Source organism: Heterocephalus glaber, unplaced genomic scaffold (genome assembly GCF_053883595.1).
Source record: "Heterocephalus glaber isolate CG9 unplaced genomic scaffold, H.glaber_assembly_v1.0 deba00001555, whole genome shotgun sequence".
Taxonomy (NCBI): domain Eukaryota; kingdom Metazoa; phylum Chordata; class Mammalia; order Rodentia; family Bathyergidae; genus Heterocephalus; species Heterocephalus glaber.
The window spans coordinates 16,244,408-16,262,748 of NW_028258346.1; the positions used below are offsets into that span (position 1 = coordinate 16,244,408).

Consider the following 18,341-nt stretch of genomic DNA (forward strand, 5'->3'; position numbering starts at 1 on the left):
AAACTATGGCACTCTGAAAAGAGAGACTGAAGATGATATCAGAAAATGGACAGACATCCCCTGCTCCTGGGTAGGAAGGATTAATATAGTGAAAATGGTCATACTTCCAAAACTGCTGTATAGATTTAATGCAATTCCAATTGAGATCCCAGCAGCATACTTCATAGACCTTGAGAAAACAATCCAAAAATTCATTTGGAGCAAGAAGAGACTCAGAATAGCAAAAGCAATTCTAGGTAACAGAGACATGGCAGGGGGTATCACAATCCCCAACCTGCAACTCTACTACAAAGCTACTGTGATAAAAACAGCATGGTACTGGCAAGGAAACAGACTTGAGGACCAGTGGAACAGATTAGAAGATGCAGAAACAACGCCAGACACACTCAGCCATCTCATCTTTGACAAAGGAGCCAAACACCCTCACTGGGGGAAAGATAGCCTCTTTAATAAATGGTGCTGCAAAAATTGGGCTTCAACTTGCCAAAGATTAAAACTAGACCTGTATCTCTCATCATGCACTAAACTAAAATCAAAATGGATTAAAGATCTAAATATTAAAATAGAAACTCTGAACCAGTTGGAACAGAGGTTAGGTAGAACTCTTGAAGACATTGGTGTAGAAAAAGATTTTATGAACAAAACCTCAGTTGCCCGTGAACTAGCACAAACAATCAACAAATGGGATCTCTTCTTATTAAAAGGCTTCTGCACAGCAAAAGAAACCATCAGCAGTGTGAAGAGACAACCCACAATGTGGGAAAAAATCTTCACTTGCTCTTCCTCAAAGGTCTACTATCTCGAATCTATAAAGAACTTAAAAAGATCAGACCTCCCAAATTTAAAGACCCAATCCAAAAATGGGCATCTGAAATGAACAGACATTTCTCAGACAAAGAAGTAGAAATAGCAAAATAAATACATGAAAAAATGTTCAACATCACTGGTCATTTGAGAGATGCAAATGAAAACAATGCTGAGATTCCACTTCACTCCAGAAAGAATGGCTGCTATCATGAAATCAACCAATAACAAATGCTGGCGGGGCTGTGGGGAAAGAGGAACCCTGCTCCACTGCTGGTGGGAGTGTAGACTGGTGCAACCACTGTGGAAATCAGTATGGAGATACCTCAAAGAACTAGGACTAGAAGTCCCATTTGACCCTGCTATTCCACTGCTGGGGATCTTCCCCAAAGAATTAAAAGAATCATACCACAGTGATATATGTGCACCCATGTTCATAGCAGCGCAGGTTGTAATAGCTAAAACTTGGAAACAGCCCAAATGCCCATCAACTGGAGACTGGATAAAGAAAATGTGATTTTTTAATAAAATGGAGTACTACTCAGCCATAAAAAATGAGAAATTAGAGACATTTATAGCTAAGTGGATGCACATTGAGGCGATACTCTTAGGTGAAATAAATAGGACACACATGTGTAAATACCGAATAGTTTCTCTGGTGTGAGAAACTGAAAGTGTAAATAAGGAGTAAGTGTATAATAGGTCATGTGAAATGGGAAGAAAAGGGGCAAAGGGGAAGGAAGTGGGAGGGCTAGGGGAAAGGATAGAAGGGAATGGGATTAATATGAGAAAATGGAAAAACAGGAACAAAATCTTTGTAAATAAGGAGGACTGGAGGGGTTGTAGGGAGGGCTGGGCAAGGGTGTAAAATAAGAACCAAGAGGGACTATGTAAAGGTGCAAATTTCCAATGATGAATGTCATTATATTGTATACCTAAAATGTACCAATGATTAGAATGAATAATCTATAATGTAAAATAGGAAGAAAAGGTCCAAAGGGGTAGGCGTTGTTGGAGAGGCAGGGGAAAGGAAAGAAAGGAAAGGAAAAATGATGAGAAATGGAAAAAATGGAAATAAAGTCTTTGTAAATAGGGAAGGGTCGAGGGCGTGAAGGGAGGGCTAGGAATGGGGAAAAAATAAGAACCAAGATGCATCATGTAAAGGTACAATTCCCAATGAGAAATGTAATTGTGTTGTATACCTACAATGTACCAATAAAAGAATTTAATTAAAAAAAAAGTGAATGTCTTTCTTTTCTCTGCATACCTCTGTGGCCTCCATTCATCCTGCAACCCTACATATAGCATCTCAAATTAGAAAATAATCAGCCTCTCCTTTGGGCTGCCTGCTTACCTTGTGTTGTCTCCTTGTTTCCCATATGTGTCAGCCTAATATTATTGGTTTATTTGCTTATTTCTCTACCATGATGGGTAAGTGCTGTTAAGTATGTATTCCATTTGGACAGTAGAGTGCTCACTGTACTGAAGAAACTCTAAAGCCTTAAAACAACACTGTAAAGACTCCCTTGCAGCTAGATTGTAGGCTCAGCCAACTGGATACTTTCATGAGATTTGGATAGAGGAAGTGAGGTGAAGTCTACATGCCACAGCTGTACAGACACTTGGTTTGCTCTGACATCTCCATCGTGTCCAGAGAGAGTTGCAATCATGGTTTCCTTATCCCTGAATCACACAAAAGATTGTGTCCATGTGACTACAATTTCTCTGAATTCCTACATTCCTTACTGTGGCAGAGTTTCTGTCTCACAAGGCCAGATGGGTGGTCTTATTTAGGTCTTTCTAGAATTCTACCAGGGAGCCTGGATTTCTTGTAGCCTGTTCAACAGTTTTCTAAGCATCTAGTTTACTGTGTTAAATATTTTCTGCTGAAAATAGCTACAGTGTTATTGATTTCCTATACTTGGTCCTTGATTGACATTACTAGCTGAAAAGTTTGTTGAGGGCAGGGTTTATTCTATATCTTTTTATCTTTGTTTCCTCTGAGCCTTGGACAGTGCCTATTACATAGTAAAAGTATGTGAATAAGCATTTTATTAGCCTAGAAATCACTGAATGTTCTCTATTAACTCATTTAATTCCTACAACAGCTCTGTGAAGTCAAGATGGCTAGTGTAATTTTACAAATACAACAGAGGCTCAGAAAGCTTCAGCAAACTGCTCCAAGCATCTGATACAGGACCTGGTAGTTACTATCCAATCCCAGTGTGTTTGTAGGTTTCAAAATCCTTGCTCTTTCTATTGTTATTGCCACTGTGTATAATAAAGGGATTCAGAAGAAAAATATAGAAAAGATACTATTAATTGCCCTATTGATTCATTGGAAACATCATTACTGTGGTGAAAGAGTTGATTTTTGAGGATTAGGAGGGGTCTTTTTCTTGAAAAGTCAGTTTCCTACTGTGTGTAAGACACAGCAGTATGTGGTCTACAGCCTTCCTCATTAACTCGCCTTCATGCCTGTGCAATCATACTCACAATGCAGTCAATAGGATGTTCAAGGGCAAACTAAGATATTGCGGAAGCCCTCCTGTCAGGATCTGCCTTCCTCAGAATAAAGGAATTCACAGCCTTTCAGGTTCTCTCAGTTGCCAGTAGAAGATAATCGACTTGCGACCAACACAAAGAATTCCTTAGACACTGACCTGGAGGGCCCAAAGAGGCGTTCTTAAAATAATGAGGATTCTGAAGAATTTGTACTGTTTTCCACTCCCATTATGGCAATTATTACATAAGCAGACTGAACATATTTGTCTGTTTTCACTTAAGATTTGCCACTAGAATCGTGCATCAGAATTTCAGTGTCCTCTCATTGTATATTGTAAATTAAAGCCACATGGTGTACTGGTTGGGAGTAGAATATTTTACATTTCATTATATTCACAGTGACTATACCTCAGCTAAGTTCTGAATTTCCTACAGTCTCAAGACACCTTTCAGATATATGCCAAGTACTTACTTATTATAAGAAAGTATACATCAAGGTATGATATTGCAAACACAGACAATAGAACCCAGAGAAACTGGATATAGAGGCCACTCTGTCCCCCCTTTGGATAATGGAATAATGATCAGGGTTGGAGTTTTATACATTCTAGAGTAAGCATCAGCAAATAAGACCTGTGGCACAAATTTGGCCCACCACTTGTATTTATAAAGTTCTATGGAAACATAGTCAAATACTTTAATTTATACATCATTTGCTATTGTTTTGGGGCAACAACAACAGAGTTGAATGGGACAACAGGCTGGACACACCATCGGGCTCACAAAGCACAAAATATTTACTATCTAATCCTTTGAAATTGGTTGACACCTATTTTATTTTTTATTTTTTTTCCATTAAGTTTATTGGTATATTTTAGGTATAAAATACAGTTACAGTCATCATTGGGATCTTGTACCATTACATGAGTATCTTGGTTTTTATTTTTTTCTCCTTCCCCTGCCCTCCCTTCACCCACTCCACCCTTCCCTATTTGCAAAGACTTTGTTTCCATTTTTTTTCCTTTTCTCATATTTTTTCTTTTCCCTTCTTTCCTTTCCCCTACCCTCCCACTTCCCCTATTCCTTCAGACCTTTTCATCCTATTACACAATATCAATTATACATTGTTTTAATTACAATATCAAAATTTAGAGGACATTACCACAGATTTTACAGAATTTAAAAGGATATAGAAAGCATATTACAAAAATCTTTTTGAAATAAATTTGACAACTGGTTGACACCTATTTTAGAGTATTTCTATAAGATGCACATATGCTAGACTCGCTGAGTTTCAGCCTCATTGTGAAGCAGGACTAACTGAAAACAAGACATAAATGATGAGGTTCATGTGCACCTGGTGTCCAAATAGGTCTTGGTCCTCATAAAATCTCCCAGAAGAAATCGCTTTTTGGTTTTCTTGGCTTACCTTTTCTTTTTCTGTCCCTGAACTGTGACCTTCCCTCTATGGAACTCTGTTCTGTTTTTTTTGTGTTTTTTTTCCCATTCCTTTCCTAGGAGAGCTACCTTTTCACCTAATTTCATCCTTTTTCACCTTATTATTTCTTTTTAACCATAAAGGCTGTTTTTCTCTGTAGTTAATTCCTCTGGACAACTACAATCCTACTTTCAACAGCATAACAATAATTTTTGTTTTTAAATTTTCCTCTTTCCTCAAACTCAGTATGCTCATAAAGCAATCAGTCATCTATCTTCCCTTCAGTTTTCTGCATTTACTACCATTCAACGATTCTTCTTACACTTGGGCATGGAACTGGCTAGCCTCCTCAATCTCTCTTGCCTTATAAATGTGTTTGCATTATGCTGTTTATTTTAACAACCAGTCAGAGGTCTCCCCATTTCCCCACATTCTCTTAATTTTCAGCAATTGTTTCTTTCATCATGTCACATAGTTGCTTGGAATTTCTGCCTGCTTATTTGCTCTTTAATCAACTACAAACACTTTGACCGCGAAGGTGATTGATACTGCGGTGCCACCTCCCCTTCTTTCTTGTTTCCTGCTTCTCTCTAAGCATATCAGAGTCCCTCAGACAACACCTGCCAGACCCAGACTTCATTCCCACTTCTACTTGAATGGCCTCCTCCTGTTCCAATCCTTTTGCTCTTTAGTGCCAGAGCATGTCTCAGTTCATGAATGTTTGGACAACCTCTTCAGCCTCCCTTTTGTTCTTTAAGCTCTTCTAGCATTTACAACATTTAATTAAATTGTATTATATTATATTAATTATATATTGTTTTAGAATAATTTGTCTTGTCCTCTTACTAAACATTTACATTCTTTCCTTTCTCAACTCCTATCATCCTCAATTCCAACTACAGCTTCTATTAAACCATTTATAGTGGATTTCCCCATAGAACATGTTCTATGCATTTTTATGTATAATGCCTAATATGATGCCATTTTAGTAATGGTTTTATCTAAAGTGTACAATTGGGGCAGCTGAGATTCAGACAGAATAAAGAATGTGTCTCAGTAGAAATCAGTAAGAATTATTCAGCAAGAATCAGAGTTATGTTCAAAAACTGGGCTAAAACCTCTATTCCTTCCAGACTAGACTCTTAGATGGTATACAGAACAGGAAGGGAAACCGAGTCACCTTGGTTTGATCTTGAATGAAATAAGAATATTTTCAGAGTTACAACTAAGAAGTCTTGTCCTTTCTTAAGAAGACTAAACCAGGTCGAGGGGAGAGCAACCATTGAAATAAATTAGAATCTGAATCCATATGACTATATTAAATGAACCTCCAGCCTGGAGTTTTCCGTCAAGAGCCACTGGTATAAACTCATTTATGGAGGTTTTAAGAGATTCCTTCCTGGTTTCATGTCTACTGCAGGAAATCAGGAAGGCAGTTCCTCTATCATACACACCCACACACTTAAACTAGAAATCTACGTGGAATAGAAACCAATTTATGCTCCTGTACTGACATCTTCCCTCAAAGCACTGATGGCACACAGGTGTAAGAGCAGCTGGGAGGAAAATTGGATAATCTGATGGCAGTTTGCTAATTTACAACTGGAGAGAAGGTGTTCTGGCTTTTCTTCCCTCCATCTTCTCACTTGGCCAAGTCCAAGCAAGAGCTCCAACAGCGGAGGTGACAGTGTTGCAGGTCCTCCAAGACGGAGACAGGACCCCAGCCCTTCTTCCCACCCTTTCCGCAGTGACTGGGCCGGTGACCCCAAGGGCCAAGACTGACCAAGAAGTGATGGAAATCAACAGACAATTCTCTTTTTCTATAGAAAGCCTGTTACACGAGGACCCTGGGAGAGCACGCAGGATGTGTAACACGTGACTTCAAACAGTAAGGTGCTCCTCCAGGCCAAGGTACTGGCTGGGAGCAGGGGTGAAGTAGAGAGGGCCAGATCACACACCTTTGAAGAAGCAACTTCCGGGACCTCATTTCTTGCATTATTCCTTAAGTCTAAAAAAGCCACCTTGAATTATATGATTTTTTGAGAAAGAACAAACACTCAAATTTATAAAAGTTTGCACTCCAGATGGTAACTTAATAATGATCTAGTTTCCAAGAGTGACTTAGTGTGTGTGTGTTTTTATATATTTATATGCACATATATGTTGCATATACATATAAACAATGGTGTGGGGTGGGTGTCTGTGTGGTGGGGTGACAGGGAAGGAAGGAGGGGAACACAAGAAAGGAGAGGAACACAAGAAAGGAGAGAGGAGATCTCATGTTGATGAATAGCTGTGAATTTTTACTTGAGAGAGATCACAGGTAAAGACTCATGAGACAATTTTTGTCTCTAATTTTGCTGAAATGGAAAAGAAAGTATCATTCTAAAGTATCCTCATATATCTACATTCCAAATTTCACTATCCTCATCAATGCATGTGGCAAAAGCAAATATAGGCTCGGGATTTTCCATATATTTTCTCCATTATCTACTAAACTACTGAAATTCATAAATTCTATAGGACAAAGTGAAATCTAAATATCAAGCAATAATAAATGCAAAGCAATATAAATACAAAGCGAATTAGGACATGACTCTTGCCAATGGAAACCTGAAGACAAAAAACACACCCGTTTTCTTTTACTTTTTATTTTGAAATACTTACAGATTCACAGAAAGTCACAGAATAATATACAAGATAGTTGTGTGTATAGCAAAACTAGGAAAATGATATTGGTACAATCCATTGATTTTGTGCACGCACATGTGCACACCTCAGTGGAATCCTATCACACCTGTGGTCTGCAGAGCCACTCTATTATCAGCAGGGCTTCTCTACACTTCCCTTTTATAGGCACATCCATCACCCACTCCCCCTAACTCCTGCAACCACTAAGTTTTTCTCCACCTGCATAATTTTTTTATTTCAAGAATGTTATACATGGAACGAAATAGTATTTAACTTTTTGAAATAGCGCTTTGTTCTCAACACGATTTCCTTGGCATCTAACCAACTTGCTGTCATGTATCAATAGTTCCTTTTTAATTCTAAATAGTATGCCATGGTTGGATATATTGAAATTTTCTTAACCTTACATCTCCAGAAGAATATGTGGATTGTTTCCCATCTTTGGCTATTACAAATAAAGCAGCTCAGAACACTAGCATACAGTTTTTTTGCATGAACATTGATTTTCATTTCCCTAATATAAATATCTGGTAGCTTTCTTTTTAAAAGAAAAAAACTTTAAAAACCTGGGATGTTTTATTTCTGCTTTATGCAATAGTGATAGAATTCGATTAATCTGATGTACATTTTGACCCCATGTCCTGCTTCTCACACTTAATACCTGGTATCTCAAAAAGATTTATTTCCTCTATTTTGGGGCCAGAAGTTCTAGAAAACTGGCTTAGTATCTCATTCTTACAGAGATAAACTCATTTGCAACCATTGCTATAAGCTTTTTGTAATGTTTTGTAATGTACTAATTTTTCAAGTACTTTTTGTATTTCTTCAAAAATAACAACAAAAGCATTAACAAGATTCCAAACATGTGCAAAGTCCTAGTCTTGTCTTTAAGTTTTAAAACTCTAGCACCCAGGAAAAAGACAAACTTACCCACCTGATTGACAGGTTAATATAGACCTGTTTACTCCTTGAAATTTTAGGTTAGTTCCATCCTTTGCATTAATGGCTTTTTCTATAACTCCTAAGTTCTTGACTATGGATTTTCCCCAGAGGAAGTGAGAGAGACGCTGAGACATTTAAGGAGTGAAGAGTTTCTCTGGGTCAAGAGAGCCAGAAATTTGTGTCATGAATAAGACCCTAGGAGGTGGTGGTGACAGCCTGCTCAGATGTGGGTTCTGGGGACCTTCAGATCTGTGTTTAAAATAGTTCTTTTAGAGCGAACTTCTTGGGATCTTAGCAGCCATCTGAAGGCTCAGAAAAGCCCTTCAGGAGCCTTGCATTAGAGATGGCATTAGGAAAGCAAAACTGAGCTCCCAGCTGTGGAGGAGGGGCTATGAAGGGACAACCGCTGCAGGCCAAACGTGAGCGTCCACCATTGCAAGGACAACAGACACCTCCAAGAGTTAGTGGCGGGCCAACCTCTGCTGAGAGGAGTTACCACCAACTTTTGTCCTGTGAGCTAAGGTCTCAACAGCAGAATGAAGAGCCCAACTGCTTAGATACTGCTGGCACAATCTTTGTTTTGGTGCAAGTTATCCTCGAGATGCCTGGGTAGGACCAGTGAAGCTTCCAGACTAAAATGAATGGTAATAATACTGCCAGCTTACTTTTCTACTTAATGGCATTTTTAAAAAAAGTTTGAATTTTAGAACTTGCTGTCAAGATGTTACAGTGAAAGTTTTCAGGACACCTGAAGGCATCAGATGCTCTATATCAAAGGAGAGGTAGAAGGCAATCTTTGAAGAAAGGTGTTGTGAGCATTCTCCTGCCCTCTTGGCCATTCAATAGTACATGAAAGTTGTATTTAAGGAAGATTTATTTAAAACACAGGAAACAGCAAGTGATGGTAAGAATGTGAAGCAATTAAGCTCCTATGTGTCCTGAGAAGAACACTATTGGTACAGCCATTTGGAAAAATGTATGGGATACATGAAACATACTGAATTGTGTCTTTCTCAAAAATTCATGTTAATAGCCTAACCCTCAGGACCTTAGACTACATATAAATTTAAAGTTAGGGGAAGCTGAGCCAGTCCCAGCACCTGAAAGGAAGCTCCCTCACTGCCATCCCAAGCTCCTAGGGCAGAGAAGGTGAGCCATGTGGGCACCAGAAGCACGCTCCCCCCCCCCCCCGCTGTGGAAATGAGAAGACATGTAAACAAGCCTCGAAAACAGACTTCTGGATCACCTACAGCAACCCCAAAGGGAAACGAGATGGAACAATCTGATACTCAACTACATGGACTCTTTGAACTGGCAACAAAAGAGGATCTGGGAACAATGAAATCAGAAATAATTACTCAGATAACAGCAAAGATTGTGCTCATGGTACAAGACATGATTAATAAATCTAGAGAGGATACAGATTAAAAAAATAGAGGATCTGAGGAACATGATGGAATCCCAACATAAGAAACAAATGGAATCCATAAAACAGATTTCCAGGAGATTAAAAACTCCATCAAAAGTCTGCAAAGCAGAATGAACCAATGTGAGGCTAGAATTCCAAACATAGAAGAAAAGATTGCAATTAGTGACCAGGAAAAGAAAAATTGCTTTAAAATTGTAAAGGAACATGAGAAATCAATCCAGCAGCTGCTAGACAATGCAGAAAAGAATAACATAAAACTGACTGGAGTCAATGAAGAAAGAGGAGAGAGTGCAGATGACATAAAAAAACTGTTCACACAAGTGATGGCAGAAAACTTCCCAAGCAGGGGAAAAGAACTTGACATACAGATAAGTGACACATATAGGACTCCAGCTAGCCTTGATCAAAAAAAATCTACACATAGGCATATAATAGTTAGGATTCCAGAAATCCAACAGAAGATCAAAATTCTACAAGCAGTGAGAGCAAAGAAACAAATCACATACAAAGGAAAGCCCATCAGAATCACAGCAGACTTCTCAAAGCAAACCCTCAAGGCAAGAAGAGCTTGGAGTGATGTATTTCAAGCCCTAAAGGAAAACACCCTCCAACCCAGATTCATGTACCCTGCAAAACTATCTTTCAAAATTGATGGAGAAATAAGATACTTTCATGATGAAGAGCACCTCAGGAACTTCATGAATATCAAACCAATACTCCAAAAAATTTTAGACAATACCCTAGGAAAAAACAATGAGGATCACAACCCTAGGAAACGCAGCAGAATGAATCCACTGGGCATTGCAAATTAAACGCAAAGGGGGAGAATCCAATAAAAAGAAAATGTCATGACAAGGCTTTTAAAACTTTTAACTTCATCTCCCTAATGAGTGTATAATTCAATCTTATTATTGTACTGATTAGTATTTTTCTGATTCTAGAGTTGCACACCTTGCCTTGTGCTCTACTGGCTATTTATCATCTTCTTAAAGATGTCTACTTTTTAATTGGGTTGTCTATTAATGAGCTCTAAGAATTCTTTATATATTCTGATCATAGGTTATATGCATTGTAAATATGGTCTGTTTAAGGACTACTTTTCATTTTAATGATGTCATTTAAAGTTCTAAGTTTTGATGGAATCTCTTTTATGAATTTTTTTCTTTTATACATCACATCTTTTGTATACTAGGTAGTTCTTGCCTAAATTCATAAACATTTTCCCTTATAATTTCTTCTTAAAGCTTTATACTTTTAGGGTTTCATATTTAGGTTCATAGATCCCTTCAAGTTATTTTCATGTATGGAAATAAAGGGTTGAGGTTAATTTTTTATATATGGATACCAGGTGTTCTAGTGCCATTTGCTGAAAACACTCTCTCTTCCTCGGCTCTTGAATTGAGTTTATATTCTATAAAATGCTAATTTTCCAAACTCAGTGGACCATATATGTGTGGTTCTATTTCTAGATTCTGTTTTACTCAAATGATCTATATGTCTTTTCTTACACCAACACTGCCTTGATTACTGTAGCTTTAGAAGAAGTCTTAAAATTAGGTACTAAATGCCTTCCAACACTGTTTTAGTTTTGTTTTGTTTTAACTTTTCTAGGTCCTTTGTACTCCTACAAAACTTTTAAATTTCAATATCCAATTCTTCATTTATAGCAAGTATACACAGACCTGAATTTTTATATATACCTTGTGTTTTCTAATCCTGGTAAATTCAAATACAAGTTCTAGGGGCTGTTAGAGATTTCTTAGTATTTTCTCTGTAGATGATCATTTCATCTACATATAAAGATTTTGCTTCTACCTTGCCAATCCTATCCTAATTGTGTCATTTTATTGCCAGACTATTTTGGTGGGGGCTAAGTTTCAAAGTTTAATGGACAGATGAAGAGTAAGCATATCTGCCCTTGTTCCCCACCTTAAGGAGAAAGCATTTTATCTTCTCCATTCATATAAGGCATTCTCGCTGGAAGTATGGAGTACATGTCTTTAATCTGCTGAGAAGTTTCTGTTCTACTTCTAGCCTCCTGATAGCTTTTACCATGAACAGCTGTAGAATTTAGTCCAATACTTTTTCTCCAACGAGTGACAGGATCATATGGCTTTTTCCTTTCCTCTGTTAAAATGATGACTTTTGGGGGTGGATCTTCCAATGCTGAACCAACACTGTCATCCCTATAACAAAACCACTTTCTACATACTGCCAGATCTGACTTCTAATAGTTTGTTTTGTTAAACAAATTTCTATCTATGTTCATACTTTTCTCTTCTATTATCTTTATCCAGTTTTAGGATTAGCACAATGTTGAGTTCCTAAAATGAGGGGAGAAGTGTTCCTTTTTTCTGCTTTAAATGTTTGATATAATTTATCAGTTAAAATGTATATGAGCCTGCTGTTGTCATATAGGTAGGTTTTCAAGCTAGGAATATGCTTTCTTTAATAGGTGCTATTCAAATTTTGTATTTCCTCCAGAGTTAGTTTCATTAATTTGTCTTCCAATGTACTTCTTAGAAGTTGTCAAATTTATTTCAAAACAGATTTTTGAACATGCTTTCTATATCCTTTTAAATTCTGTAAAATCTGTGGTAATGTCTCCTAGATCTTGATACTGTAAGTTTAAAAATGTATAATTGACATTGTGAAACAGGAAGAAAAGGTCTAAAGGAGCTGGGGAATTGGGAGGGGTAGGGGAAGGGAAAGAAGGGAAAAGAAAATATATGAGAAAAGTAAAAAAATGGAAACAAAGTCTTTGCAAATAGGGAAGGGTGGAGGCAGTGAAGGGAGGGCAGGGGAAGGGCAAAAAATAAGAACCAAGATACTCATGTAATGGTACAAGATCCCAGTGATGAATGTAAGTGTATTTTATACCTAAAATGTACCAATAAACTTAATGGGAAAAAAGAAAAATAAATAGTTAGAGGCTTAAAAAGGTAATTAAACTGAAATGAGGTAGAGTTGGCACTAATACAACACGGCTGGGATCCTTATAAAAGGGGAACTTGGAACACAGATATACATAGGAAACACCATGTAAAGACACAAACGAGGAAAAGTTTTCTACACACCAAAGAGAGGAGCCTTAGAAGAAATATGGCCCCCAAACACCTCCATCTCAGACTTACAGCTTCCAGACTTGTGAGAAAATAAATGTCTGGTGTTTAAGACACACAGTCTATGGCATTTTGTTATGGCAGCTCTAACAAACCAATACAATGTACCAACACTACAAACCAGCAGTTCTACTCCTGGCATGTCCACTGAAGATGCAGAGATATGCTCTAAAAAAACATGTCTGGTTATGTTCAAAACAGCACTTTTTACAGAGTACTGCTGAAGTAGAGACTGCTTGAATAGCCATGGACTGCAGAATATATAAATTAATTGTGGTATATTCACATCCTGAACAGTTTAGAGGAATAAATACTATAAAACTGCAGACCACGCAAATGAATCTCACAATGAAAATGCTGAATGAAAGAGGCAGACACTAGGAGTACATAGTGCATGACTGCACTTATATTAAGCATACAAAACTGATGACTCTATTCTTTACTATTAGAAGATAGCATCATATTTACCTTGTGGAGATGGTGGTACCTGGCAAGCAGCAATGAAAGGCTCTTGGGGTACTGGGAGTGCTGGAGTTTTGATCTGGGTGGGAGTGACTTGGGTGTGTTGCATGCGTCAGAATCCAGTGAGCTGTACGATTCATACAGCTGCATAGAAAGTGCTGTATTTCAATGAAAAATTTTAGAAGGAAGCTTTCTGTAACAAAAGCTGGACAGGGTTCCCTCACACCTTAAACTGCCTGCTTTTTCTTGAGGGAGAGAACAAGGAAGCAGTACTTCCAGTACTTCCGGACCTCAAGTCTTGTGAGATGATGTCAAGGGAATGCTCAGACGGCCTGTCCCTGAGAGCCTGAGGGTGAGGTGAGAAACCTACAGAGCCACAGCTGGGCTTAACCACTGCTCTAGTGGCAGACCGAGTGACAGCCTCGGAGACGGGAACAGTCTGCTCTAATGTTTGACACATGAGCGCTTCCTGTGGACCATTCCTGGGCCCCTTCCATGAGGGACTGGTATGGGGAACCTAAAGTATCTCCCAAAGGACCAGTTAAAAGGGGGAGTACTTCTCAAGCCCAAAGCTGCGTTTATTGCTGGCATACTGTGAGTCAAAGAAGAAACAAACTTGGAGAAGGACACAGGTGCATCTGCTACCAATGGGCTACCTCTGGCACGGAGGTGGCTGGAGTGAGGGCCAGCTCCTGACAGTTTGGGTTTAGTTAGAACTTACCTGACTCATTTGCCTCACGCAGCCTGGCCCCATCAAGGAAAGGTCAGAAACCCCCAGCTAGCAAAGGAAGGTGTTTTGTGTTGCTATGTTTTAAAATATGTTCCATACTGAGGAGAGAAAAACCACTCAAATTTTAATTTATAACTCAGCCATCACACACTTGGTGGGGGCTGTGGCCCAGGGAAAGACGGTTAAAACTACAGAGTGATTTATAAATTGACAGTGTACTCATAAAACTTAGACCTACAACACTTACTCCTGTGCAAATACCACACATGATCTGGAAATGGAAACCAGGGGGAGCTGTGTTCAACAGAAATGGTGGTGAGGCATAAGAGGAAATTCAGGGTAACCTGGAGAGATCAGGAAGAGCCTGATGCCAATAATAAAATACGGATTCAGGAGGAAAGAGGTTTGATGGCTAAGCCAATCAATGCCTTTAAGTTTGATGTACTGAGTTTGCAGTGCCTCTGGGAAACAAGCAGGACAATTTTCTCGGGACAGCTGGGACTAACTGGATTGGTGCAGGCGATGTGGTCTCCTGAGGAGAAACTTGGAGCGTTACTTTTATAGGAGTGAGAAACCTGTAAAGAAAATGCAAACTGAATAAAAGGAGAGCGTGAAGTATGACAAAGTCCTCGGAAGAAAAAGAATGATCAAAATTCTACAAATGTCAGAGAAATCAGAAGACCCCAGTGATAGGAGAGTGAGCATCTTGTGAAAAGAAGTTTGGAGCGAACGGCTGAAAACAGTGGAACAGTAATCTGGGACATAAAAAGATACGGGTGCTCCACATGGACCACTCTGGATATTTGATACCGTGCGGAAGGAGGGCAAAAGGCTGAATATACAAAGGATTAAGCAGAGGGAGTCTAACTTTTTTTATGCCAAGACCTCCTTTGCTGCCTGGAGATGCCTATAGACCCACTCTCAAGAATGTTTCTAAGTACATAAAGGAAAATATAAACAATTATGAAATAAGTTAATACTGAAAAACACTTAAGCAGTTAACATTGTGATAGAATAATATATCTCCATCTTTATTAATTCATGAAATAATAAGATTTAGTGGCACAAATAGTAACTACCATCATTTGAAAGCAGTGATGAGTACAAATGGTATTTCAAGATATCTTTAGCAATTTTATATGATAAAATATTACATGATTCTAATAACAGTATCATAGGCAGATTATTGAGGTTTTGTACCTACATTCATAATAGAAAAAATCATTTAAATTTTAGAAGGAAAATGACTAAAATAAAGATACACACACATGTGTATGTATGAATGTGTTTCTATCCAAATTAATTAGTTCCATGGGATTCTATCCATAGATTCCTTGTGGGAGGGAGGGATCCAGCAATCTCAAATTAGGAACCTCTTCCTGAGGGATCAGATGTCTTCTTTTTCTATGGAGAGAGGGGAAGTTTTCAGTCTTGTCCTGGCAGTGTGACAATACCATGCAATGGTGTAGAGTACAGTTGGAGATAGACCTTTTGGGTTTAAATACTGGCCTTCCTGTTTATTACCTGTGAGGAGGCCAGTTAATCATGTAACTTCTTTATGCTTCTATTTCCTTTCCTGTAAAATGAGAAAGATAACAGTAACCCACCTCATAGGTGGCTGTGAAAGTTAAAGAAAACACTTCAGCTATTTTTGTCTTAACCACTTCCACCCTTTCCGCATCTCCGGCCACCTGGGATGCCTTCAGGACCTGAGGCACAGCAGTCTCCTTTCCTCCGAATGTGCCCACCATGTTTTTCTGTCTGGAAGACTCCGCCCTGGCTCCTTCTCACCCACTGGGATGCAGCTTAAGCTCTCCCCTCCTCTGAAATACTTTCCCAGAAGCTTCTCTGAAATGGGCCTCTCACCATCCTTCATAACAGTTGGCCATCTTTTTGTTAGTTGCTGTTGTTGTCTGTGGTGAGCTCCATGAGGGCCAGGGTTGTATCTGTCTTGATCTAGGCCTGTGCCTGTCAAAAATCAGCTCTCTCTAAATATTCAGTACATGAGCTACTGAAAAGGGAGCAATGGAAAATGCAAGGGAGCTCCCTGGTTACATTCACGCCTGTGGGCACGGCATCTACTTTCCATGTGGGTATGGGTTTTATTAGTCTGTTCTCAATCACATTCTGGAGCTGGTGGAAAGCCAGACACATTGTTTACATTAAAAAGTTTACAAAGTAACATTCAGCTTTTCTTCCAGTGCTAAAGGACCCTCTTGCTGTTGCTGGCAGAAGTCCACGTAGGCAGTACACGTTCACAGGCAATGTTTCTACCAAGCCAGTGTTTTGCTGTTGAAGCGATGGGAGAGATATCCATCTACCATCCAGAAGGCTCTGATTCTGCCTGCTCTGATTCATGTTTAACTGCGTGATTCTACTCGAGTCTACCTGTTTGGGCCTTGGAGTTTCCATCTTAAAAATGGTAATTTGAGTATATTTGCTGTGGCAGAGACTGCTCGCCATCCACCCAAATCCATTCCTCCATTCCAAACTTCCCTTGAGGCTGATGTGTTTAAAGTCCTGCCAACAGAATGCAAGCCCAAGTGACATGTGTAACCCCTGCTTAGGGTTTGCTCTAGGTCCTTTACTTCTGGGCTGCACCCTTAAATGCTTGTGTGAGCCATCAGTGACCTGCAACCTTCAGCCAGGAATGTTAAATAAATGGCAAAGAACTAAGCCACTAACTTTTTGAAGTACATCCGTAACAACAGCCAGTGCTTCCATGACTAATACATCTGTGCTGTCTACTTTATAGAGTTGTGAGAAATAGTAGACATAATACTGTATGGGAATCAGCCTTGGGAGGTAACATGGGCTATAAACATTTGTCATCACTGTATTAATATAGAGAAAACAAATATCTAGTAGCACGTCTGACATAGGGTCCATATTTAATATTTATTTATTGATGAATAAATGAACATCTTGCTGAAAAGAAGCCATGGATTAAAAAAATCCTATGCAACACAGTCGCACTGCCAAGTTATTTATCTGCACAGGGAGTATCTTTGATTCACTTAGATTCATGCAAGTAAAAAACAAAAACAAAAAACAAAACAAACAATTAATTAAAAACTCTCCTGGATATGTACTTCTTGCAAGGTTATTTTTTTCTAATACTTTTTCCATTAAAAATAAGTTGCAAAATACTAAAGATTATTTTGACAAAAGGAAAATCTGCCCTTAATCCCACCACCCAAACACTGCTCTTTCATTTCTGCCCACTGCTTTCCCTTATCCATGTGCATGTCTGTTTTTAATAGTTGTAAATCTATTCCTTCTTCTCCTTGTTCTTTAAATACCTTTTAGTTTGTAGTCAGTAAGGACAACACAGCTAGGGTAATTCTCCAGAAGTGATTTCAACGAAGAACTACCTAATATTTCTCAATAGTTCCAATTTAATTTTGCCAAGGGGCTCCATTCCTATTAAAAAGCATACCATGGAGAGGTGATTTTCATAAGAAAATACATGGGGTGTTAATTCTCACTGAAATTAGGGTGATCAAGATTACAAATGTCACCAAAAAATTCCCCATTTTCTATTTAGTGGCTATCTTGTGGGTCTTACAAAGACTACGCGTAGGGGACAAGTACACAGAGACCATATTCAATGGCAACAATGAATGAAATGATTAATTCAACAAATATTTATTGTGTACCCAGTATGCCTTAAGGAGAATGTGGACTCTAAGGGATAGACATCGTCTCTAAACTTGCAAAGGTTATACATGGTAGGGATGGGATGAGGGGTAAGAAGACACTGGAGGGTGTTTGGAACAGGCATGAGGATAGGGGAGGCATCTGGAGAGAGTGATACCTGACATTTGGATGGAAACTAAGCAGATAAAGGTGTAGAGAGAAGCGCCAGGCTCCCAGACACGTGGACCAGAGGAGAAGGAAGAGAGTCTGGAGTTCACAGGCTGCAGGTTATTCTACCTGACTGAAGATTAACAGAGCCCTCAGGAAGTGAGTGAATAAGAGGTCAGGTCATAAAAAGGGAAGCTTTGTCAGAGCAGTGATGGTGCCAGTTGATGGTACCTGGCACAGAGGATGCAATCTGCATTGTGAAATGAATTCTCCTGCACCATGCTGTGCAGGTGAGCCACTGTTGGTCACGGTCACTGGGCTCTGGTTGTGAAGGAAGAGCACCCATCTGGAGGTGGGGACTACTCCTCTTCAAGACTCATTTCCATGCTGGGCATGTCACGTGACAGCTCT

The 18,341-nt window shown here is 38.9% G+C and overlaps 1 protein-coding gene across 12 annotated transcripts in view; it reads right to left on the reverse strand.

The window, feature by feature from the left end:
• The window catches only part of Samd12 (sterile alpha motif domain containing 12), a 422,167-nt gene that overhangs the window by 148,278 nt on the left and 255,548 nt on the right, over positions 1 to 18,341 (reverse strand). For 3 of the 12 annotated variants that reach the window (XR_002396857.2, XM_087190716.1, XM_021262727.2), the window contains one exon: positions 15,648 to 15,699. The exons of 5 other annotated variants lie outside the window; for them this stretch is intronic. Coding sequence is in view for 4 of the 7 variants with exons in the window: in XM_087190716.1 (XP_087046842.1) it covers positions 15,680 to 15,699 (20 nt within the window). In the remaining 3 variants the exon portion in view is untranslated. 4 more of the 12 variants (XM_087190717.1, XM_021262729.2, XM_087190710.1 and 1 more) reach the window with 3 other exon arrangements.